This window comes from Sphaeramia orbicularis, chromosome 11 (assembly GCF_902148855.1).
Source record: "Sphaeramia orbicularis chromosome 11, fSphaOr1.1, whole genome shotgun sequence".
Classification (NCBI taxonomy): domain Eukaryota; kingdom Metazoa; phylum Chordata; class Actinopteri; order Kurtiformes; family Apogonidae; genus Sphaeramia; species Sphaeramia orbicularis.
This window is the reverse complement of record NC_043967.1, coordinates 35,968,160-35,995,467: the sequence shown is the minus strand read 5'-3', so window position 1 is coordinate 35,995,467 and position 27,308 is coordinate 35,968,160. Positions and strand designations below refer to the sequence as shown.

General features: G+C 35.8%; 1 protein-coding gene across 2 annotated transcripts; it reads right to left on the bottom strand.

Moving 5' to 3' along the window:
• Positions 1-275: 275 nt before the first annotated feature.
• On the bottom strand, positions 276-19,963 carry maneal (mannosidase endo-alpha like). 2 transcript variants are annotated; one of them, XM_030147473.1, is made up of 5 exons: positions 19,774-19,963; positions 18,846-19,656; positions 16,443-16,552; positions 3,167-3,243; positions 276-1,332 (listed from the first exon to the last, which is right to left on the bottom strand). In XM_030147473.1, the coding sequence occupies exons 2-5, from the start codon at positions 19,351-19,353 to the stop codon at positions 696-698; spliced, it is 1,332 nt and encodes a 443-aa protein (XP_030003333.1). In that variant the 5' UTR covers positions 19,354-19,656; positions 19,774-19,963; the 3' UTR covers positions 276-695. The 2 variants fall into 2 exon arrangements, with proteins under 2 accessions (XP_030003333.1, XP_030003332.1); XM_030147472.1 differs by having other exon boundaries at positions 18,846-19,963.
• Positions 19,964-27,308: the final 7,345 nt, after the last annotated feature.

Here is a 27,308-nt window from a genome sequence, read left to right as displayed (position 1 = left end):
TAGAGGCAACTGATATGCTGACATCACCACACGCATAAACACGATGACATCAGCTGGATTGATGCCAAAATAAGCTACAATATGTGCGAGGGGTGGGGTTTGTTGTGCCTGGCACCACTTGAAGTTTTGTTGCAATGGAACAAAATACTGAGTTTCAGTTTGGTTTAACAGAAGTTCATTAGTGTTCCTATGATCGGTCCTAATTTCTTGAATTTAGCTTTCATGTGCAGTAACACATCTATCACTTTAACGTAAAACATGTCACTCATTCTCACTCAACTGTAAACAGACACAGATTTTAATTTGTTTTCAAAGAAATACAGGAAAGAACAGTCTTTTACCATAAGAAAATAAGAAAACACTCCACAGAGCAGAGTTACATAGCCGCAATTTCTCAATGATGCAAACAGACACAGAACAGAGTTGTTATCAAGATTTGTGGATTATCTTTTCGTCGGTACCTTTTAGCTTCAGCATTTCATGACAGTATTAATCTTGTGCAAAAATGTTAGTGGATAAAAACAGTAAGGGTAGTGCACATTTGGAAAATTCTCATCAGGAGTTTTCAGAGATTGAGAGTGAATGTAGGTGCATGACTAAAGGTATTTGATTTCAGCAGCGGCTGAACAGTGGCAGTTAACCTCAGGTAATGTCTAGTCAAGTTCAGAGTGTCCACAAAGAAAATAAAGCCATGTTTACATCAACCATTTGTCCTTCTCTTTGTTGAAGTTTTCAGCCCACTGGCGGGTCAGCTCCAGGTAGTGGTCTGGTTGGTTGGGTTGGTAGTCTAGATATAAACGGGACACTGTCTTCTTGGGTATCGCCTTCTCTATTTGCGTTCCTTCGTGCCACTGGTTGAAGGAAGTAATGGTGACGATTTCTGGTCGGACAGACAGAGCTGCCTGCAGGGACGTCTCATAATACCGCCCATTGACTCGGTTCCTGGTGTTGTGGTTGTTCCACGGCCGTACAGCGGTGTCCACATACCCTGGACCCACACTGGGGATGAACAGCAGATTGTTTGCATCACAGAAGGCCTTTATGGCTTTCCAGTTTTGGTGGGAGGAGCCAAAGGAGAAGCCGTTTGAGGCAAAGTAGGTGTATATCCCATCAAATCCACTGGCTAGGATGTCGTGTTTGTGGCGCTCTTCCACAATGAGGGCGACAAAAATCCCATCGTAAGGCGTTCCTCGAATAGTGTGGGAGCCTTTCAGAGTCAGGAGCTCTGCCCAGGACTCTGGTGGAGTCAGGTAAGAGTCATAGACGTAAAAGAGAGGGAGGACTCGCCCGATGCTGGACCTGAATTTGTAGAAGGCGCCGTGTTTTCCATACCTGAGAAAAACAGAACAAAAAAAGCCTCAATATCAGGAGCAGAAATAATATTTATCAGGACATTTCTGGATGTTACCATATATTGACTCTACAAATGGATGTAGTCACTGTTATATTGTATTCCAGTTTTTGGACTGCTGTTCTGAATCCCGGAGTTCGCATTTTTAGCAGTTGCCAAGTACGTTTTCTAATGCCGCATTTCCACTGCGTGGTACCGGCTTGACTCAACTCGACTCGGCTCGGCCTTTTTGTGTTTCCATTATGAAAAAGGACCTGGAATCTGGTACCCGGTACTAGTTTTTGGTATCACCTCCGCCGAGGCTCCAAGCGATACTAAACCGTGACGTATAACACTGCAGACCACTGATTGGTCACACAGTTTTCTCTGTCACCCCCCATTTTACAAAAAACAGATGCGGAAGTTGACAGTAAATATAGCGGTACATTAATCCACATGATAACAGCCCAAAACTACACCATGATCGGTCGAGGAGATTCAGTCTTTGGTGGCCGATGTAAAAATTCAGACGAGACAACACGCAACGAGCAAGTTTTCAGCAACGCTCTGAGCAGACAACACGGAAATAATGCGCCGCATTGCTATGACGTCCAGGTACTGTAAAGTCAGTAGTATCCTGAAATGGAAATGGTCTCCAGGAATACCGAGTTGAGCCATGTCGAGTCGAGCTGGTTCCACGTAGTGGAAACGCGGCATAAGAAGTGCCCATGTGGAGCTAGGGGGTGCTAATGCTAAATGCTAACTTACAGAAATATTGTGAAAAAGTGAAACATTTGCATAACAGAATCCTTTGAGGGTCTTCTTGTTTATTCGTCTTCTGAACCTGCTTTATCCTCACTAGGGTCGTGGGGGGTACTATGAGCGAAGGCGGGGTGCACCCTGGACAAGTTGCCAGTTCATCGCAGGGCCGACATATAGAGATGAACAACCAATCAATTTTAATTTGACCAATTAACCTATCAGTGGATATCTTTGGATGGCGGGAGGAAGCCAGAGTACGCAGAGAAAACCCACATAAACATGGGGAGAACATGCAAACTCCACAGAAAGGTCCCTGGTTGGAAGTGAACCCAGGACCTTCTTGCAGCTATCCACTGCACCACCAATTCTAATGTAATCAGTGACAAGTAAGCACAAAATACAATAGGCCATGATGATTTGTAGATGTTATTACCTGCATATTGTACAATTTGCATTACACACCCAATAAATGTGTTGTTTGGGCTGTTGAATGTGACACTTCCATTCATTACATTCTCCATCTCTATTTCTATTTTTTCAGGCTTTGTTTTTTTTTTTATGCAGATGGATAGCACAGCGGGTTGTCGAAAATATTGGCAGAAATCACACCTATCTCAAGGTTCGTTTTGGCATCATATTAAACACGGCATTGCTGACATACTTTGTTTCTGTTCCGAGTTGCAGTACTCTATCTGGATGTTTTTTTTTATTAATAAACACAGTCTCCCTCTGTATGTCTAGTCAAGATATTTTCTATATTTTAAACATGTCTCGAGTTACAGGAAGAGCTGCATATGATCAAATTGCACGAACAGATAAAAAGTCAGAGCTAACGCTACCTGCTGAGCTGTTTGAGCTGGATGACAGAGGAAGCATCTATATTTAACTACCTGTTCCTCATCTTTCCTTATCTGTACTCATGTTTCCCTAGATCAGTAGACTTCTAACGTCAGAGATCACTGATATGGAAAACAGAGCTCGAGTGCTTGGCGAGTGAAAGGAAACGATTCCTTTCTCTGCCACAGAGAACAAATCCTGTGCTGGGAAAAGCACACAGGAACAAACAGAACTTACTTGTCAATAATATACTTGATGTTGTCATGCATGGTCTGATCCGTCCGTCCTTTGTATGGCTGTATGTGGAAGGCCACCTGTGTAAAAGCACACACTTGTGTTCAGTTAAAAGCCAACAACAGTGATACGCAATTACACACAGCCCTGGAAAGCAAACGGTTACGCAATGAATATGCTATTTGTTTGACAGACACCCAGTTAATTAGTAATCTGTGGACATGGCTAATTACTGGACTGTGCTGTCTGTGAATCAGTGTTGATTAAAGTGTCATCAGTGCACAATTCAGAGGCACTTGTTCCACAGTGGAGCCAGGATTCTGAGTGGAAACTGCTTGTTTTATTTTAATCCTTTGACGGTGCAGGCTTTCCTGCCAAATGTACAGCTCTAACCATTTAATGTGAGTGAATGAATGAATGAAGTAGCAGTTACTCTAGAGCAGAGTTAAACAGCCTGGCCAAAAAAAAAACAAGAAAATCTCACACTTCAATATTTAGCCTTAGACTTTCATTAGACCACAGGTGTCAAACATGCGCCCCGGGGGTCAAATCTGGCCTGCCAAATGGTCCAGTCCGGCCCTTGGGATGAACTTGTGAAATGCAAAAATTACACCGAGATATTAACAATCCTTTTAGTTCAGGTTCCACATTCAGACCAATTAATCTCAAGTGGGCAGGACCAGTAAAATACTATCATAATAACATAAAAATAATGACAACCCCAATTTTTTCTCTTTCTAAACGTAAATGTTTTCATGTATTTACACTAAAACAAAGTATAATTTTGCAAAAAATGCAAATAACCTGAAATGTCTTAAGAGAAGTAAGTATAATTTTAACAATATTCTGCCTGTTATTCAATGTTTTGTGTATCTGTAGATCCACTGTGATCTGTAAGTTATAATGTACATGTGTAAATGATAAACTGAGGCACAATATTGTTAAAATTAATTATTTTTTCAGTTTGTTCATGTTATTCACATCTTTTGAAAGGATAGTTTGTAGATATAAACCTGTTCATAATGTAAATTAACTTTTTTTGCTCTAAAACATAGAGAAAAGTTTGGAGTTGACATTATTTATATATTATTATGTTATTATTTTACTGGTCCGGCCCATTTCAGATCAAATTTAGCTGAATCTGGCCCGTGAGCTAAAATGAGTTTGACACCCCTGCATTAGAGTATGTAGTCACCATGGAATAGATTTAATAAGCTTATTCAGTGTCACAACATATGTTTTGTCATTTTTTTTAATGCCCATAACATTGATGAAGCTAAACCTGCCCAGAACACTGTCCCCACAGTCTTGCACTATAGGTGCTAGGCATGATGGGTAATCACTTCATCCACCTCACTTCTCACTGTTGTGCCTATCTCTCCTGGACAGGGTCAATCTGGGCTCATTAGACCAGATAGCCTTTTATCATTGAAACACAGTCCAGTTTTTATGCTCTATCAAACTGAGGGTTGTTTCAGAAATGAGAAGCTACTTACTGCATCTAGGGTTGAAGAACTTGTTTCTAGCTAAAAATATTAATCACATCAATGTTCTACCTCCAGATTTTTAAAATGTTCTGACTGTTAAGAAGACTTTAAATCTACAAATAACCACCAGGTTTCTTCCATTTTCACTAAGGTCCAAAAATATTATTTTGGATTAAACATTGATTTGCAGACACATCTATATTTTAAAAGCCAAGTGGCCTCTGTGTGCGTGTGTGTCTGTGGATTCACACAAAATCTGGATAGAGCTGACTACTGCAGTTTGGCATACTTATGTATTTTTGGTCAATAAACAGACTAGCAAAAATGGCAAGTTGATAGGGCCAGTATTTTGTGAGATATTAGTATTTTGGAATACAATAACCTTACAGCCACGTTGCTATGCCCAGAATACTTTGGCGGTGACTGCTGAACAAATGCGGTACAGCATGCACAAATACACAGCAGCATACAAACTACCACATCTAGAACCTGTGGATCCCCACAGGTCAACACGCTAGTATTAACTTTATTAATCTACAGGGGGAAATTTATGTCCATCAGCACAAGAACATTTTTTTAAAGAAGTCACCAGTGAATTTTACATGTACAGTTACGTGTCTGTCTTTAGTCTATAGTTCATCTCCTATTGACGAAGGTGTTGTACAGTGTGATGGCTGACATTTATGATGATAATTTATCGACATCTTGTAAATTTCTCACCGTAACAATATCAACTGACGTGATTGTTTTTTTCAAGCTGTACAATTACATAGAGCGCAGGTATCAAACATGCGGCCCGGGGGCCAAATCCGGCCCGCCAAAGGTTCCAATCTGGCCCTTAGGATGAATTAGTGAAATGCAAAAATTACACTGAAGATATTAACAATCAATGGTGTAAAAATCATTTTAATTCAGGTTCCACATACAGATCTCAACTGGGTCAGATCAGTAAAATTGTATCATAATAACTTAAAAATAATGACAACTGCAATTTTATCTTTGTTTTAGTGAAAAAAAAAGTACAATTACATGAAAATGTTTACATTAATAAACTATCCTTTTACAAAAAATGTGAATAACCTGAACAAATATGAACAACCTGAAATGTCTCAAGACAAAGAAATGCAATTTTATCAATATTATACCTGGTACTATATGTTTGGTGTATTTGTAATTGTAATGTAAGTTGTAACGCACATGTGTAAACTGATAAACTGATAAACTGAGGCAGAATATTGTTAAAATTGCGCTTGCTTTTATTAAGACATTTGAAGTTGTTCATGTTATTCAGATTTTAATGAAACGTTGTAGATGTAAACATTATCATAATGTAATTTTACTTTTTTCACTGTTATTATTTTAATGGTCCGGCCCAGTTCAGATCATATTAGGGTGAATGTGGCCCCTGAACTAAAATGAGTTTGACACCCCTGACATAGAGGGTCAAAGCAAAGACAAAATAGACATGAATTCACAGTGAGCAAAACACATACACATGATTGCATGTCCATGAAAGCCTAAAAATTTGGCATTTTCAGCAAAAAAAATGTGTTGTTGGTTTCTCAAATTAATTATCAGCATCAACAATCCCAAATGACAAACTAGGTTATAGATACAAGCGGTTTATGGGGGATCAGTTTGGATCTCTTTCTTCTGGTTTTGTTTATTTTCAACAACAAGCAAAGACTCGTGAACTCAGCAGCTGACCACTAATCTAACCTTAAGGAAACACAATGTCAAACTGAACTATAAACACAATAGGACTAAACATGAAATGACTCTATGTCAGAACCTGCACATTTTCGCTTATGTCCATAAAGTTTATAACTATGACCTGAACACTTCTCCAACTGTGTTTATCTGTGGCCACCCACAGCTGTGATTCAACAGCCTGACGCCCAGAGACAGAAACAAAGAGGACACAAATGAAGACACCACAGGACAACTCAGTAAGTTGTAAAAATATGTGTGTGTTACTTAAGGCCATAAGCAACTGTCAGCTGTAGTTTATTATGAAACTAATTTGATGGTTTATTATGGGTGAATTTTTGTATATCTTGCAAAATGCTCCAAAAACTCCAGCAGCTTTATTTATGAATAACACAAGGCAAAAGTTGGCTTAACATTTGATCTGTGCACAACCTTAGAAATAATACAGTAGTTTTGTGTTACAATCCTGCATTTTTCAGCACAGCTTATATAATGATAGGATATTAAGATCATTAAGACCAAAAATGTTTTCATTGTGATCTTGGGAAGAGCAGAGAGCCAAGAGTCAGAACAAATATACACATTTCTGATCCTTATATGAGATTTATAATTATTTGGAATTTGGAGGTTGAAATAATAAGTTACATAATAGAGAAACAGACATTTTTCTTCATTTTAGTAATCGAAACATTTGAAAGACTTCTCAATTTAACGATAACTTTATATTATTTTATCTGTAATAAGCATGACTTTATTAACCCTTTCATGCATGAATTATGAGAACATTAGCCAAGATTTGTTTCCTGAGTTTTTATTCCTCTTTAGGCATGAAAAAAACAATGCGATTGAATTTTCTCATAGAACCTATTTTTGATGAAGGTAGATTTGTTTCTACACTGCTCTAACCATAAAAAAATATTTTCAATCAAAAAAAAAATTGCAATAAAAAAAAACTTTACAATCAAAGAAAAAAAAGTGTTGAATGCAAAAAAAATAAATTTAAGATCTAAAAAAATTGCATTTGACCTCTTTTTCTTTGATTGAGAATGGGTTAGGTTTTTTGTTTGTTTGTTTTTTTTGAGTGAAGTGAATTTTATTTTATTTTTATTTTATTTTTTTTTGATTGAAAATATTTGTTTTTGGTTTGTACTTGTAGCATAGTTAATGTACTGTGGTTCATTCCACTACTAGAAAACAAAGTCAAATAAAGCAAGTTTAGGTGATTTAACTGGTAAAATATTCAATAAAATAATCTGAAATATAATTAAAAGTAACAAAATAAGACCAATGCAAAAAATACTTAAGATCCAAAAAATTGCATTTGAACACTGTTTAACTTTGATTGAGTAGGGTTTTTTTCTTGAAGTGATTGTTTTTGTTATTGAATCTTTTTTTTTTTTTTGGTTAAAGCAATAAAGAAACAAATCTACCTTCATAATTTTTTGTGGCGTTCTAAAAATGTCCACTCCGCTGGACACTGTGTGTTTAATTTTTGAAGCAAAGAATGCAAATATCAGAAAGTGATAAACTGTGTGAAAACTATCAAATCAAAACATTTTTTATGCTGCTAATTTGATGTTTTCTCACATTTGATCATATTCCCAATTTTTATTAGCAATTTATTTACACTCAAACATGTAATTGTAGATCAGATTTATCTAGAACAGCAAAGTTACAGTAATGGTCTGAATGTCAGTGTATTATTATGGGATGATGCAAACGTGTCCACTGCGTTGGCTGATATGGAGCTAAAACAACAAAACCCATGAATATACAAGAGAACAGATGGAGAATAACTGTCCACTGGAGTGACCACTACGCATGAAAGGGTTAAATATAAGATTTAAAAAATATGTAGCTGAATTTTCCATTTGTTACATTTTCATTCCAGTTATGAGAAAATAATTTTTATTTAATTTAAACTAACTTGATCATATTCATGAACATCTGCTGTAGCAGTGAAGTTGCAGCCGTACATCACACATATTTATACTGGGAAATGTCACAGCTCACTTCACATGTGCAGATTTTTTCTACATTTTGTCTGTTTTGTCTGTGAAAAATAATGTCACAGCGGGATGGCACTTTTGTCCAGGAGACATCAGTCATCCAGAGGCATAAAAAGCAGCCAGGCAAAGTGGAGAAGAAGACAGAGGAGCAGACGGAAGCTAAGTTTAGCCTACAGGACACTGAGGATTTGTGGGAAATAGAGGTGGGAGTGTGGAGGAGCAGAAGGGAACAAGTGAAGCAGATGCTGAGCTTCCCCACAGGCCTGTCTCACACTGCACCCTCATCTGTCACTGTTATGGTGACACAGGAGGACACATCCCCCTGACATTTGTCTCACAAGGACTTTCAATTGCTTCTCTTTTATAACCAAGTACAATTACTTCACTACTGTACTTAGTATCTGTACCTGAGTATTTACTTTTCTGGCTGATAAAACAATGCTTGTGTGCTAACCAACATGGTTCTATTTCCACACATTAACCACACCCTGCAATTTGGCAGTCAAGTTAAACTGCAAGAATCTCCCAGCTGTCTTTGCCCCCCACAATCACTCCCCAATACCTATATGGAAAATATCTGCAGGGAGTGAGGATCCAGGAGTCAAGGCACCAAACTCTAAATTTGTTTTGCTACCGTCATAAATATTCTAATGTGAGTTGACTGACTGAAATGCATTTGGGAGGATTTAGTGAGGGGTTTTTTTTGTTTGTTTTTCTGCATCACTGTGCATCTTCCCAACATCAAGACAAGACCAGACTTAAAGATAGAGGATGAAAATTACATGAAAGTCGCAAAATAAGAGACATAACAAGATGAAAAATTGTAAATATAACAAAAGACAAAAAAAAATGTAATTATTATTCATTATTTTTTAAACTGGAATGCCTTAATAATCTTCACATTGTATTTTTATGATGTGAATAGGCTTGCATAGCCTTCAATGTACTTATTTTTGCTTTTATATATATAGAACCTATACCACAGTTGAATCTGCATATATAGCTACTGTATATCAGTCTCTTTCTGTACTTTAACTGGCATAAATGAAGTCCATTCTTTTGCAGTCTCTGGTGATGCTTAATATTTTTTCATATTTAATATAATCCAATGATAATTTTAGAACAAAGTGTTATTAAAAATAAAAAAAAAGTAACAGTGAAAACATTTGTGCATTGTTGTTTCATTGGGAGGAGCTGATGGTTGAATGATGGATGGCCTCTGTCATCCAGGAAAAACGATGGTGCATTTGTTTGCTACAGTCACAAAAGAAAAAAAAAAAAGATCTACTGCAGCTTTCAGCAAACAGTAAAGCATTGACAGAGCTGTCGAGCCACAAACACAAGACGCTCAACGCCCACTCCATCTTTCAAAAGAGGCTGCAAGGTCTTCATAAACAGTTTCCATGGCAATGCGGCGGTGTTTGGCACCCAGGGTCGGGCTTGTCAGTTGTCTCGACTGGTTAGAAATCTTGAAAGGCCAGTGAGGTAAGACGCCATTCAATCTGCTCCTGTTTGGCTGAATAAATCACGGATGAGTGTGGATGAAAAGCGCCGTTTGCTCCAACCCCCCCTCTACATGTATGATGCTGACAGACTCTCATTTACATTCCCAGCCTCAGGTGTACAGACACACCACCACTAAAACAGAATTCTGAGCAGTTTTCACCAATACTTAGCTTTTCTTCACATGATCTCAAACACTTACCAGGAGCAATATTACATCATTATATTGGTACATCCTATATTAACCCTCAAAACTGAGACTGAATGAATAGATCACTGTAAAATATCATATCAGAGGTGCTTTTTGTCTTATTTGGACATTTAGAGGCCCCATAATTTATGCAAACATACAGGATGGGGAAGCAAAATTTACAATATTTTGAGGCAGGGATTGAAAGACAGTGTATGACCAATTAGTTTATTGAAAGTCATAAGAATTTATTGGCCACAAGAAAATTTACATAATAGAAAATGTTTTTATTCTATGTGTCCTCCTCCTTTCTCAATAACTGCCTTCACACGCTTCCTGAAAACTTGCGCAAATGTTCCTCAAATATTCGGGTGACAACTTCTCCCATTCTTCTTTAATAGTATCTTCCAGACTTTCTGGTAATAGTTTTGCTCATAGTCATTCTCTTCTTTCCATTATAAACAGTCTTTATGGACACTCCAACTATTTTTGAAATCTCCTTTGGTGTGACGAGTGCATTCAGCAAATCACACACTCTTTGACGTTTGCTTTCCTGATTACTCATATGGGTAAAAGTTTGCGAAAAGGTATGGATAATAGTGTTAGGTATGATTATGACATCAATATATGTTTGGTTTCAAAACAATTGACGTAGTGCCTGCTGAGAAAAAACAACTAAATGTTCATTGTAAATTTTGCTTCCCCACCCTGTATATGTTTGACTGCTGCATTAGTTTACTTAATAATAACATTCTTTCCATACACATGAATATGGTCAGTTACTGAAATATAAATACCCTGAAATTTGCTTAGTACAGATTAGAGTAGAGGAGAAGCTGAGAACAGTGACTTTCTTTAGTGTTCAGAGTAAAAACATCTTTTTTAGTTTTAATTCCAGTAAAATCATCCAAAATGTAAAATCTACACTTTACCCTATAACGCCAAACGTATCATATTTGATTCATGAGTTTTGAAGCCCTGTGCATGATCAGTGTGATATTTTTTTCTTGAAAAACCTGATGTATACAATTAGATACATGCAATACACAGATAATCCACCAGGGGGAGGAATTCATTCACCAGAGGCCTTTCCAGTGACACTACAAGACTGTCATTAATGAGGAAGGAGGAAGAACTTTGCCAATTTTGAAAAGGAATTACCAACTTGTTAGATGTGTTTGTGTTATATTATGTTTTAGTTTGTTCAAAAATAATAATATTTGAGCATTGAGACCCGATGTATCAAATATGATACAAAATTGAAACTCATACATGGAAATTGATATTTGAAAAAACTTTTTTGTTGTTGTTGTGGTTCAGAAGGACCAATAAGGGCTCCAGTTTCAAAGAACTGGAATTTTCTGTCAATGATTTTTAATGGATCAGGCTTTACAGGGTTAAAATAACAAGATGAAACTCTAGGTTCATCTAAATTACAGACAACTGATGGAATATTATAGAAAAATAGAATGAATACAGGGAAGGCAGAGGTCTGAAACACTACTCTGGGCTGCTGAGAGTTTAATTAGCTAATAGTGGAAAATGAGATGTTGAATTCCAAAGTGCTGCAATAACTAAGCATTACATGTTTTATACTCACGGCTGAGAACACAAAGGATATGTACAGTGCTGTATAGGATTTCACGTGGAGATGCAGAGCTTCCACAGAAGAATATAGTGTTCCCATTAACTGTATTGACTGTGGAAGCTGGTCATAGTCTATTTTTTTCTACCGGTCTTATAATAAACTGAAAATATTGTGTTGAACCGATTCTGACTCTTAACAGCTGTGACCATAACAACATGACAAATTGTATCTCTATCACACAAGCTTTTCATTTTGTACACCTGCAAAACATCTCTTCATTTTCACACTATTTGTACTCTCAACAGGACTCTCTTTGGCCTAATACACTTCAGATCAACAACTTATTACATCTGATACACAATGGTTACCTTTATTTTTGTGCCCAAATAGTACTCAAAATGACCTGTTTATAGTCAAATTGACATCATACCACTATCTAACGTATATACAATCTACTGCACCATAGCATCCTTCACTATAGTTGCACTGTCTGGACTATATTTTCTGTCTGTGCTGCTTGAGATAACTATTCATGATCTGATTAATTTATAGAGAGAATGTGATCTGACTTTAAATCCACTTCTCTACCAGGTTCACTCTGCATGGATGTTCCACACTGAACTTATAAACAGCATTAGCTTTTTAAGTAGTACTACCAATTAGATGAAAAATGTTTCTCATTCCTATTTATTCTAAAGCCTGCCCTGGCATTTGTTTAGGTTTCTATAGCTGAAGGTGTGAAGCCATAGTCTTGTTCCAGTTGCTGTTCAAACGCTGCTCAACACTCCGCCTATATTTAATACATTCATTCCCTTGTACATTATATTTATGCATCTTTTCTATACATTGTTTTTCCAAATGTCTGTACACACAACTCCACCCTCAAAGGAGGATGTCTCATCTATGGCTTTTCCTGAGTTTTCTATGTTTTTTTTCCCCCTGTTGGAGTTCTTTGGGAGTTTCTCAAACAAAGGATCCAAGGACAGAAGGTGCTGTATATTGTACAGACTGTAAAATCATTTGACATGAATATCTAACTTGTGTTATCGAAAGCTGAAGACTGAATATTAACAGCAAAGTATGTGAAACTTTCCTTATATTTTCCTCCCAAGACATATGCCTCTACGTCAAATATAGACCAGTATGTAAGAAACTCAATAACTCAGCAATACTTATTTCTTCTTTACAGTTAACAAAAGCACAGTGAGTAGCTAACAAATATGAAAATCATAGCCATGATAAAACAAGAAAACATCCTTATCAAATTTTCTAAATTAACCCTTTCATGCATAGTGGTCACTACAGTGGACAGTTATTCTCCAGTTGTTCTCTTGTATATTCATGGATTTTGTTGTTTTCGTTCCATATCAGCCAACACAGTGGACGCTTATGCACCATCCCATACACTGACATTCATACCATTACTGTAACTTTGCTGTTCTTGATGAACCTGATCTGCAGTGACATGTTTGAGTGTAAATCAACTGCTAATAAAAATTGGGAATATGATAAAATGTGAAAAAAACATCAGATTAGCTGCTTTAAAAATGTTTTGATTTTGTATATCACTTTCTGATATTCAAAAATTAAACACATCATGTCCAGCGGAGTGGACATTTTTGGAACTCCACAAAAAATTATGAAGGTAGATTTGTTTCTTTATTGCTTTAACCAAAAAAAAAAAAAAAAAATCATTAAATAAATAAATAAATTCAATTAAAAAAATCACTTCAATCAAGGAAAAAAAGTGTTCAAATGCAATTTTTTTGGATCTTTTTTTTTTTCCATTCAAAAACTTTTTTTTAAATTGAATTTTTTTTTTTTAGTTAAAGCAATAAAGAAACAAATCTACCTTCATAAAAAAACTGGTTTATTAAAAAAAAAAATCAATTGCATTGTTCTCGACTAAGGTTCTCATAATTCATGCATGAAAGGGTTAAAAAATTATATTTCAAGGTTCAAAGTGTAGTATTTGGCGATATCTAACAGTGAAGTTGCAAAGATTGCAGACCCTCATTAGAGCCAGCATTTGCTTTGTCTGTTCTGAGCTTTTTACTTAAAGAGATATTCACTCTGGTTCACACTCAGACATAGCAAGTGATGGTAATGTATCTTAACACTTGACATCACCTGATATAAAGCGGAAAAAAGAAGAAGAGGAAGTGGGTTTTGAGTTACCACTGCAAGATGGTGGATTGATTCAAAGGGAACAAAAGTAATAACTGTCAATGACTGTTATTTTTGTGTGACTTTACACTGATGAAAATATAATTATGGATTTTGAATTCCATATATTATGTATTTAGACTCTCCAAAATACCACTGAAACTTAGATGCTGGATTTTTAAAACCACAATAAATGTTATTTTAAGTGCTGACATTCAACTACATTAATTCTCTGCCCAAACCAGGTCAATCTATGATTCATTAGTGAGGATGGAGCACCGAAGGGGATTTATAGATCAGTCTGTGTCTGTCATATGTCTGTCTGTCTGTCTCATCTGATACTATAACGCCAGTTGTCTGGTGTCGATGGAATCTGGAGGGATGATCCAACTTTATGCCTCACACTGCTTCTGAAAACTGACAGATGAACTCATCCTGAATGAAAAGGGCTATGTTGCATCTAAAGGCACACATACATGACATTTATTGTGGAAGTACACGCACACACACACACACACACACACACACAACACAAACATCAGCTTCTATTTTGTCAGTGGTGGCTCTGATGCACTGAAACACTAGAACATTAGCCTTCGGGTCAGATGGAGATACACACTGTTGTGTAAGTCGGACTAAGATGCACAGAGAGACCCACTTCTGTGTCTAAGACTTCCATATAAGGAGTCGAGTGAGGGAGAGCTCTCTGTCCTTTTAATGCTGAATATACAGTCTATGCTCAGCTTGTACTGTCGCTGCTGTCTCAAGCACCTGAAGCCTTAAAAAATTAGAGCAATGTATCCACTTTTCCCTACAATGTCCAGATTAAATGTCAGGTTGGAAATGACTGCATCAAGATAAATGTTGCCACTAGGATTGGATATCTAGGTACCAAAATAATCATCAAAACTGTCTGCAACATCGATCTAATATATACTGTATGTTTGATTAAAAGAATAGAAAAAGAAAAAATACCTTTGTGGAATGAGACTTGTGTGTGATAAAATAATTTGTTTGTTTTTTTACTCATAGTCAGGTATGAGGATATAATTTATCTGCCTTTTTGCCTATGAACCAGCAGCTGGATTAGAACTGACAAATTTTTTTTTACACTCCCGCTGGCATGGAAACCTACTATGAATGACAAGGCCTTTCATGTCACATAGCAATGGAACATTAATTATCCTCTGATCCTGACCTCGGCTGTACTGCGCATAAATGCACACCAGCTGTGTTGGCGTTTTGAGACGTACTTATTATTTCCGTTGCTGTGTGATGCTGCAGCCAACTGTGAGTCCCAGACACAAAATCAGTATTAATGTTTCTGTGAAATCCTGAATATATTCATGCAACACTTTTCATTGCATTTTGTCATAGATGCAACATTCATGCACAAAAGAGTGAAATACACGATGGACTGTGATTATGGAGAACTCTGTATAGGCTACACCTCTGCCTGTTATAGACATGCACTTTGGGGGGGGGGGGTACTCTTTGTTGCTTGAAAACTTAAAGTGCTAGAAACAAGGGCAAATTACACATAGGTGAAAAACTGTATGGTTGAAATTGTGCCAGCATAACATTAGCACAGAATCTTGTGTGAACAGGTCCTTAAAGCAATATAAAGCATAGCACTGTTAGCAAACACAATACATTCTTTGTGGATTTGGCTATAAGTGTTTTCTTTAAAAGATATGATAAAAAAAAAAATACGTATATAATAGTCCCTGAATATGTTTTCAAGACTGTTATGCATCTGATATTCGTATGAACAATTTTTCATGACACTAACACTCAACTTCACATTGTTTCAGAGAAAGGCCCAAACAGCGCAAGCTAACATTTTATTAGCTGCAGTGCTAGCGTCGTGTTTGATCAAATATTACCTATAAACACTGAACATATGTAAACATAAGTGTATAATGTTTCTGAAAAGGACATTTTGAGACATATAGGTTGTTCTGAGTACTGAAACAAATATATTTCCTTACTTACTAAAAGGCATAAAGTAGTTTGCTAAGTAGCGGTGCTAGCCACAGAACTAGCAGTGGCAAGTTCTATTTTTCTTGGATACGTAAGTGAACAGGTTCTGGAGTGCCCAGGGCAAATATTTTTACTTTACTATACTATTGCTAATGCTCTTGAGTCATGAGAAGATTTTGTGTCTTTTTAAGATCTTTTTGTTGTTTGTAGAATGTAGCCTAATATTTTGAAATAGGGTACCTGTTTTCTGTCACACATGTGAAAGTAATGAACAATTAGCTATGACAGTCACGTAAAAAAAAAAAAAAAAACAACCACATAATTTATATTTGTACTTTGTTGTACTGTGTGTTTTGGGGTTTTTTTTTTTTTTTGTTTTTTTTTTTCAAAACACTAAAAACACTGACTGCTGTTGAGCTGAAAGTAGAAACTGAAGAAAGGACATGTGTTTTCCAACAAGCCCTGAATGTCTCAGTAGCCTATATGAATTCTGTCATATCCATTAAGTTTTCCGGATAATACGGATGCATTTTCACACCCGATCAAATCAAAGTTCTCACTTTGGCTTGTGGCATCACTGGCAATCATTCATTCAATAAGTCATCAAAAGGGAAAAAAACATACCGGTTGTCTCACCAGTTACCTTGATGCTGTGCCTGTGGGCAGCGTCCATAACAGCAGGAACCAGGTCCTCGGTGGGTTCCCCGTGGTCATCTGCCACCCCAGGAGGATACCAGGACAACACCAGAACCCCTACGACGCCACAACAAAGGGACAAAAAAGGTGTGTGTGAAGTAAGCACAGGGGCATATTAAATTGTGATGCTGTGGGAGATTTAATTACTGAATAATGGATGAGAGAGACAGGTTAACTTGCCGGATACTACTGTTAATGTATAGAGGTTGATACTGATTTGATTTATTCCATAGTGTGTATCATGTGGCTAAAACAGACAGAAAAGAAAACATGGAATGCCTAAAAACACTTTTTTTGTCAGTACAGTGCCATAGCTATTAATGTAAGAACTGAAGTGATTTTGGTTATTATCAAGAAAACATGTTAAATGGATAGATATCAGCTCTGAAATTAAACTCTTATAAACTATTTTTGTTGTTATCATTATATTTGTCCAAACAAATGTACCTTTAGTTGTACCAGGCATTAAAATGAACAAGAAATTGAAGAAAAGAAGGGTGGTCTAATAATTTTTTCTGCGATTGTATTTTGGCCATGAGTACTTTTTATTTGGCCTTTATATACACCACATAAAAATGTTAACCGTACCCATGTTTGGCTTTGAAATATTATTTTTTACTTTAAACTACTGTATTAACATGTTGGGCCCAAAAATGAACATAGAAAAACATGAAAATAATCAAATCCAAATCTAAAAAATATATACTTTTTATAACCAAAAAACACACAATCATGCTCAATGAGCTGTTTTGGAACTTGAAAAAGTAAAACATATTGCAAATGTGAACATATGAAGGTCAAATTGAATATTTTTGTACTATCATATCGCTGGTTTTACATGGTCTATCAGTGTCAAACAAAATCCAGGAGAGAGTTTCAAATCTGCATTTTTGGCATCATCGTAGACCCTGGAGGGTTACATTTGGTATAATGCCACATTTTTTTCATACTCAGTGGTATCTAACTGAGCCATTCATGCCATAAATGTATTAATGTTTGCTTCCAAGTGCAAATATAGGAAAACATCTTGTCATTTGTTACTAAATTTCAATACCTAAGGAATAAATCTCATCAGTGTCAATGCATTGAGTACTTATGTGTGATTTGGGGGAAGTGGAAAATGAATTACATTTTCTTTTGTATTGTCCTCTATATGATGAACCGAGAGCCTCTTTGTTTGATGACATGTTTATCCGAAATCCTGATATGTTCTGGAGCACTGATGATGACCAGATGAAATGGTTGTTTAGTTCAAATGTATTTAAATTAGCATTATTTGTTTGTAAAGCTTGGAAAAAGTGGCAGATATGTTTGTTTAAATAGGTCAGTATTTTGTTTTGTTTATATACTGTGCCTATTGTCTGGTTTTTGATCTGTGGTTTGTATTTATGGTGTCTTGTAAGTAGGGATGTGTATTGGCAAGAATCTGGCGATACGATACAAATCACAATACTAGGATCACGATACGATATATCGCGATATATCATAATACTGTTAAAAAGGTGATTTTTTTTGTTTTTTCTTTTTTAAAAATGATTATTTCCTGGAAGAATTGAATTACACCAGCAATATGCACAAATACTAAACACTTTTCTTTTTTTTTTATCACAACCGGATCTAATGCTATATCTCAAAACATTCCTGTGTTCAAACTGAAATTATATTTTAAAGACATTACAGTTTAAGATCCTGTTCAAATGTTCATATTCTATTAGTTCAGAACTAACATCAGAACATTATTTTTGTCCCAACAAAGGAACTAACATCTGCCTCTCAGACAGTAAAAAGTGCTTTTAGGATGCTTCAAATAACCATTATTTAATAAAACAGTGTTAAATAATAATAAATAAGATATAAACAATAAAGAAAACCAAAAAGCAAAAATGAACCTCCGTCATATCTGCATTTGAATTAATACCTGAAAATATCGATACAGTACTTTTTAATATCGATACAGTATTGTGAAATGAAATATCGTAATATATTGCAGAACCGATATTTTCTAACACCCTTACTTATAAGCCCATGTAAGGGCTGGGCATGTCTGTATGCAAGACACAATAATAAAAACTTTCATTCATTCATTCATTCATTCATACAGTACTTTTTAATATCGATACAGTATTGTGAAATGAAATATCGCGATATATTGCAGAACTGGTATTTTCTAACACCCCTATAAGCCCATGTAAAGGCTGGGCATGTCTGTATGCAAGACACAATAATAAAAACTTTAATTCATTCATTCATTCATTCATTCATATCATTTAACATTACTTCACTGTCATTCAGTACTAATAATGATACTGATGTTTACATGGCACCCATTTGTCACATTCAGACATGTTACCTGCTGCAGCTGCCTCTATCTGAGACATATGTGACTCCAGCACCTTTGGGTCCCTGGAGCTGTAGGGTCCCAGTTCAGGGTAAAAACTTGAGGCTATATCATCTGGAGGCGTGTGTCTTCCTTGTGCATGACTGGCTGCGATCTTCGGGTCCCAGTGTGGCACCAGCACATGATCCCAGTGAATGTACTTGTTGTCCATGCTCGGAGACCCGTACCACAGGTAGTAGAAGATATGCACGTCGTAGAATATACTATAATCTCGGTCTGATTTGGAGAAGACAACTTTAGTGTCACTGCTGCCCATGTGGAACTGGCCCGGGGACGCTGCCACATCTTTCACATCCAGCCTCCCCCGGTCGGATCTATCCCCGATGAAGACGTCCATTCCGGGGGCCATGTCCGAGAAGCCATCGCTGGGTTTTAAAGTCCTGAGCCCCATCATGGTGCCGAAGATGAAGAGCGTGAAGAGGAAGAGTGCGACCAGAGCCTTTCTACGCAGCCGAGTCATGGTCGCTGTCCGTGGTCCTGAAGACAAACAGGAGGGGGATACAGGCTCGTGCTACAGCCTCCCACTGGTGCTGATGCTGAGACCCATCAACCCGAGCATCAGCGGGTGTAACAACGGCGTTCAGGCGGTGCAGGGACTGGATAATGGAGCTTGTGACACGCACGATAACAAAGCAATCTCATTTCACTTTCATGATCACGACCTGGGGGCACTCTGCGCTATACGCCGCTCCACTAAAGCGCCTCCTGTTCGCCTCCGCACAGCCATGATGCTCCACCATCCGGTTCTCTGGCACACACAAAGCTCAAACACCGATCATCACGCAACAGTTCCCTCACAGCTCCCATAAATTAAATAATAATAATAATCACAACGAATCGAAGCCATGGAAATCCCTTTGGTTTTGGTATATTTACTCACGCGCTCCACCGTTCGTCTTCTTCGAATGCCTCCTCTTTGTCAGCCCATCTTCATCTGGATTTAGCCTTTTGCGTCTGGATTCCGAGAAAAGCTGTTATAACTGGATGTTCATTCCAGACCAGAGGAGAAGAGACAACGGATCGGCGGTGGGAGCAGAAGGGATGGGCGGGATTAACCCCCGACCGGTGTTATGTGGAGCCTTATGTGGTCCCTCCCTATGGCCCCGCCCCGATGACACAGGCACAGGGAGCGCGCGATTTGGGAAGGAGGTCTCGCTCCTGAAGTGTGATGATGCAAAGTGAGGTTGAAGATAAGTGAGGAACACAGAGACAGGGTGATGTGATTACAAATATCATTACCTCCATGACCGAAGGGGAGGCAAGGGGTGTTGTTTTTGGTTCGGTTTGTTTGTTAACACTTTGCAGCAAAACTATTGGTTGAATTCATACCAAATTGGGTTTATAGATTGCCAGTGACCCAAAATAGCTCTCATTGTATTTTGGGAACAGTGGGCCAAAGTTATTTTTTTTTTTTTAATTAATTTTTACATCTTTTTTCCCCAGATACTCACAATCGGCAAAATTTCAAATGTCTGTAAAAGCAAAGCTATTGGTTGAATTCATATCAAATTGAGTTTATAGATTGCCAGTAACCCGGAATAAATCTCATTACATTCTGGGAAAAATAGGTCAAAGTTTCAATTTTTTATGAATTTTTAAAATCTTTTTTTTCCCCATGTATCTATAATGAGCGAAATATCACATGTCCGTAGCAACAAAACTATTGGTTGAATTCATACCAAATTTGGTTTATAGACTGCCAGTGACCCAGAACAGCTCTCATTGCATTTTGGGAACAGTAGGCCAAAGTTAATATTTTTTTTTATGAATTTTAAAATCTTTTTTTCCCATTTATTTACAATCGGTAAAATTTCAAATGTCTGTAGCAGCAAAACTATTGGTTGAATTCATACCAAATTAGGTTCATAGATTACCAGTAACCTGGAATAAATCTCATTACATTCTGGGAAAAACAGGTCAAAATTTCAAATTTTTTAAATGAATTTTTTACATCTTTTTTCCCCCATTTACTTATAATGGTGGAATTTCACATGCTTGTAGCAGCAAAACTATTGGTTGAATTCATACCAAATTGGGTTTAGAGATTGCCAGTGATGCAGAACAGATGTCATTACATTTTGGGAAAAATACGTCAAAGTTTTAAATTTTTTATGAATTTTTAAAATCTTTTTTTTCCTCATGTATCTATAATGGGCAAAATATCACATATGGGTTTATAGATCACCAGCAATCCGGAATAGATGTGATTACATTTTGGGAAAAGTAGGTCAAAGTTCAAATTTCTTATGAATTTTAAAATCTTTTTCCTTCTCCCATTTACTTTTAATGGGCGGAATGTCAAACGTCTGTAAAACATCAATTTTATTTCAATTTACTTCAAACTTGGCACATATATAGAGGCAATTGATTTGCTGATGTCACCACACACATATATATGATGACATTAACTGGATTGATGCCAAAATAAACTACAGTATGTGCAAGGCGCGGGGTTTGTTGTGCCCAGCACCACTTGTTACAGATTTGATGTACTTTGCCTATAGGAACATATGGTAAAATACTAAACACAAGACTTCAGTGTCAAAATTAAACTCTTCAGTCAAAACCTAATGGCCTAAGATTTAACCCCTGCATGGATTTGTATACTACTATATTTACTAACACAAGGAAGTATAATCACAGTACTGTGAATTCAAGGTCATAAGACAGACAGTGAGGGATGGGGAGGGTGGATTATGGATCTTGCCTCCTGTTTGGGTCTGACATCACATCAACCACATCACAAACAGCATCATCTCCAGACATTCAATAGGGAAAATATCCTGGTATTATCAAGTGATTTTCTATCTATTGCTGGCTTCTGTTCTTTTTTCTTGTCCCCTTCCTCCTCTCAATTCCTCTGTTTCCAAAATCTGCTACAAAAAATCATCTCCCCGAGGTGATGAGGCTCAGACTGACTGTTTTTCAACCAGTTTCATTTTGTTATTTTTTCCAATGTTTTGCAAGAAATGTGTAACAGAATTGCGAACATAGTGCAAGGCTAAAAATATATGTAACATATGTATAAGTCTAGCTTTTTCAAGTGGTGGGTCATGACCTGAAAGTGGGCTGTGTGTTGCAAAGCGCTTGGTTAGAAAGGAGCTTTGAAAATTCTTTTTATTGATTTTAATGGTAGCTTTACTTTTATTTTGATAGCTGTGCATCAAAAGACACACAAAGACTGGCTGTTTCCATGGCAACGCAGACATCTGATAAAAAGGTGACAATGTGTAGGCGAGATGTAGTAAGAATATGACCTCAAGTGGCAATAAAAACACATTAAATCCCACATGTGTGGCATGTCAGAGCTTCAATGTCAAGCCCTGTTTTTGTTGTGTTACAGTTGGGATGTTCAGTTTATTGTAACAGTAATACGCTGTGCCTCAAATAATGGAAATATGTGTATGAATCATATGTAACCCATAAAGATAACAAATAGCCACTGGTGAACAAAAGCATCTACTGATCTAAACGGTTTAATACCTGTTGATCTACTAATCCTATCAATCCATGTAAATAATTGGTGTAAAATGCAGTTTGTCATCTTTTCATGGTCATCAGATATGACCCATTTGGACGTTCAGAGGCTCCATAGTGAACATGGAAACACTGTCATCTTCTACAACATTGATTCACCAGTAAAACCCATGAAGTTGGATCAATGACAGTGGATGGAGATGCTTGTTTTACGTTCAAATAATGATATATTTTGTTTAAAAAGATACTTCTTCAGTTTTCTCTGTTTCTGATATAATACAACACAACTTTGATTAGAGCTTTTATGAGCATCTACATCAGGGGTGTCAAACTCATTTTAGTTCACGGGCCAGATTCAGCCAAATTTGATCTGAAGTGGGCCGAACCAATAAAATAATAACAGAATAATATATAAATAATGTCATCTCCAAACTTTTCTCTATGTTTAGGAGTGAAAAAAGTAAATTTACATTATGAAAAGGTTTACATCTACAAACTATCCTTTCAAAAGATGTGAATAACATGAACAAACTGAAAAAATAAGTATAATTTTAACAATAGTATTCCTCAGTTTATCATTTACACATGTACATTATGACTTACAGATCACAGTGGATCTACAAACACAAAACATTTAGTAACAGGCAGAATCTTGTTAAAATTGTACTTACTTCTCTTAAGACATTTCAGGTGATTCACATTTTTTGCAAAATTATACTTTGTTTTAGTGTGAATTCATGAAAATATTTACATTTACAAAGAGAAACATTTGAAGTTGTCATTATTTATATGTTATTATGATAGTATTTTACTGGTCCTGTCCACTTGAGATTGAATTGGTCTGAATGTGGAACCTGAACTAAAAGGATTGTTAATATTTTAGTGTAATTTTTGCATTTCACAAATTCATCCCAAGGGCCGGACTGGACCCTTTGGAGGGCCAGATTTGGCCCCTGGGCGGCATGTTTGACACCTGTGATATACATGATCAGTGAATTGAATACAGGAAAATACACGATTTAGTGAAAAAAACACAAAATACAGAAGATATTATGCTAAATGGTGACAAATCAATTAAGAATGATTAAATAGATAGAAAAATTCATTTGGGAACTGCCACTGAAGAAGCACTGGGTCTTTATGGGTTAAAAAAAAAAAAGATCATAATGATACTGAAAGTACATTTATGAGCCTATTTTTGTAAACAACTTAAAGGATCGTTTGAAGATATGGGTCCCAAGATGAAACCAGTTAAGAACCACTGGAATAACTAATTAGTAAAAACTATAATTGTTTTTACATCTTAAATGGCTCCTTAAACAAAAGTATTGTCGAGTTTCTTTGAGTCTATTGTAACTCTACCTTAGACATAGGGGATAGAAGTACAAATACATCTTTAGCTTTGTACTGTAAACAAAAAACTGAACTGAAACAAAACTTCTTGCAAAACACTGTGCACTACACTGTAAAAAAAACAAACAAAAACAAAACAGTAATATTCTGGCGGCAGGGGTGCCGAAAAAATATTGTAAAATAATGGAAAATAACCATCTCATAAAAATACGGTAATTTTCCATAATTCATTCCAAATTCCAAATTCATTTTTTGCCCTAACTTTACATGACATTTTGCATATCTTTTTTTGACTTTTTAATGTTTAATAAAGAATATTTACATGTATTAAAACAATCAAATTACCAATAAATAAATATATAAATAATTTTCAAGGAGACTAAGTTGTGCAATCCACTGATAAAAACTGTATTTGGACAGTTTATCATTGCTTACACATGTTATACATTCACAAAAATACATTTATTCAACATTTTTGTTGTGAAATCTCCCATAATTACACAAGATATTTGTCAGTTAACAAAACAAGTCTTGTTAAACTTACAGAACGGTTAATTACGGTTAATTGTCAGTAATTTTATCACTTTTAAAAAAATTTTTTTTTTTAACAGTATTAAACTTTAAATTAACAGTTTAATCTCATAAATAGAAAAGAAATATTTGTGAAATTACGATACATTTGCAAATGTATTTTAACTGTATTTTTCTGTGAAAAAAGAAAAATTTCTTTTAAAAAATGGTTATTTTATGGTTATTCACAGTTGAAGTTTTTTCCTGTTATTTTACATTTGACGTGTAAAAATTACAGTCTGTTTTTGTCATTTCACTGATATTTTCCTGTATCTTAAAAATACAGGAAAAATCTGTAAAATGAACAGTAAAAATTGTGTTAAATTACAGATTTTTTTTTTTTTACAGTGTATATTATGTTCCTTTTATCACTCACTTTGCAAGCATTGTGACAAAAATAGGACAACCCACTTCACATCCACATCCACATTAAAGTAGGGTGAAAGGATGAGAGCCAAACCATCCATTACAGTACTTCACTATTTATTTGTTCACTTACTTACTTACCCACCAGAATACCATCTCATTTTGAATATTTTTTCCATTGCTTGTACATTAACATATTATATCAATTACTTTGTACTATTTTTGTACTATTGTGTTGTTGCTGTAAAACTGTAATGCTGAACTGACCAACAACAAAAATAATAATAATTATGACAGGAAAGATCATAATCATTAAAATAATAATAATAATAATAATAATAATAATAATAATAATAATAATAATAATAATAATAATTGTTTCCATTGTCAGATGTGCTGTACTATGAAAATGCTTAAGAAAGGTATAAAAGAGATGCACAAACTACTAAAGATGACATTTAGTAAAAAAAAAAAAACAAAAACAAAAAAAAAAAAAAAAACAAAGGAAAACTAACCAAGCTGTTAAACACATGTAGTTGAGTAAAAACTGCAATATTTATCTCTGAGATTTAGTGAACAAGAAGTAGTGTATAGAGTAAAATGGAAATACATTACAGTACTGTAGCAAATATACCAAGTTACATTCTATCATGGTGATTTTATAAATCTTTGAGTGTTTGGTCTGTTACTTTTGGTGATCTGGACAAATTTTGGCCACTAGAGAGCACTATTGTCAACATGTTTTATTGTAATTGTGTCCCATTCTAAAATCACAAATCACATGGGATTTGATTTTTAGCGTGTATAGCCAGGCATCACATGGTATGATAATTCATTTATTGGCCCATTATTACATTGCTCTGTTTTTGCTCTTTTGCTGTTGTTCAGTTTTATATAATGGAAAAGAAAATGGATAAAACAAAGTACAACAATAATCTTAAAAACAGACATATGTTCATCGTTTTATGAAGGCACAAGTTTATATGAATTCTATCATCATGAAATACAGAGAAAGAGAAGCCTGCTTAGATTAAAATAACTTTAGGTGATATCAGTTAAACTCAGGTGCTCAACAATAATCTGACTGGATTTTAAGATGATCTTTTCAACTCCATGTGAATTAGTTCACTTTCTATATTTAAAACACAAGCCTGTGATTATAAGAAAACAGAAAAGTAAAGAGCATTAAAGAGCCTCAAACTGGTTGAACCTGAGGTCACACAGTTAGAAAAGTTGGTATTTCTGGTTGACTTTAATCACATTTTAGAAACATGTGCTGTGTGTCATTAAAAAGGAGACATTATTCATCTGAAGTGAATTAAACATACATTTCCTGTCACTTTTAGGATCGCAATGCAACTGCTTAACCCATAAAGACCCAAACAGCCACCTGTGACCAAAACCATCTACTGATTAATACCTGCTGGTCCAATAATCCTATCAATCCATGTAAATAATTGGTGTAAAATACAGTTTATTATCTTTTCATGGTCATCAAATATGACCCATTTGGATGCTCAGAGGCTCCGTCGTTACCATGGAAACACCGTCATCTTTCACAACATTGATTCACCAATAAAACCCATGGAGTTTGATCAATGACAGTGAATGGACACACTGGGTTTAGTTAATGATGTATTTTGCAGAAAAAGTCACTTTTTCTTCAGTTTTCTCTGTTTTTGATATGATAACCTTCAACTTTCACCTGAGCTTTCATGAACATCTATATAAATAAGTGAATTAAATACAGGAAAATACCTGATGTTCACTGAAAAAATGCAAAATACAGAGGATAATGTTATAATAAATGGTGATAAATCACTTAAGAAAAGCTAAATATAGAGAAAGAAATATTGTTGAACTGCCAGAAAAGAAGTACTGGGTCTTCATGGGTTAATGACACTCAAACCTTATGCCACAACTCCGGTGAACACAATCCAAACTAGAAAAGCACTCGGAGAGCACAGACCTCCACTAAAGCAGATCACGCCCCCACCCACCCACCACCAAAATTTAATCATTTTTTCCTTTTGCCAGTATCAACATTTCCTGAAAATTTCATCAAAATCCATCCAGAACTTTTTCAGTTATGTTGCTAACTAACCAACAAACAAACAAACAAACCCTGGCAAAAACATAACCTCCTTGGCGGGTGTAACATTGACACTTTCTACGAGTCCTTCAGTTTTTGCTTAAAACTGTAAACTGAAAACTGTTTTCCATTTACTACTTAGTAAATCAGTCAGTGATGTGTTTTAACTCTTTCCAGTAATGATGATGAGTTCTGTTAATGAGGATTTAACAAAAATTATGCAGCATAAGTTGGTAGTGACAGTTGTCAGACAAATAAATACTCAAGTTATGTAAAATAGAAAACTCTAGAGAAGTATTTGTACTTAGTCCCTTCCCATGTCTCTTATCATTTTATTATCTTAACATTTTTAATCTGTTTTCAATTACCTCACTTGGACACCTTGCTGTACCTTCTTAATCCAAGAGGAATGAATTTTTTGAGATGACATTTTTCTTTAGCCCCCAGAAAAAAAGTATAACTGAATGTAAAAGTCATATTTTGCTCTTCAAATGTATGAAATGATTGTCTTTTGGTATGTGTGTCATTCTAGGATGCTTTCACCTGACGCTTGATTC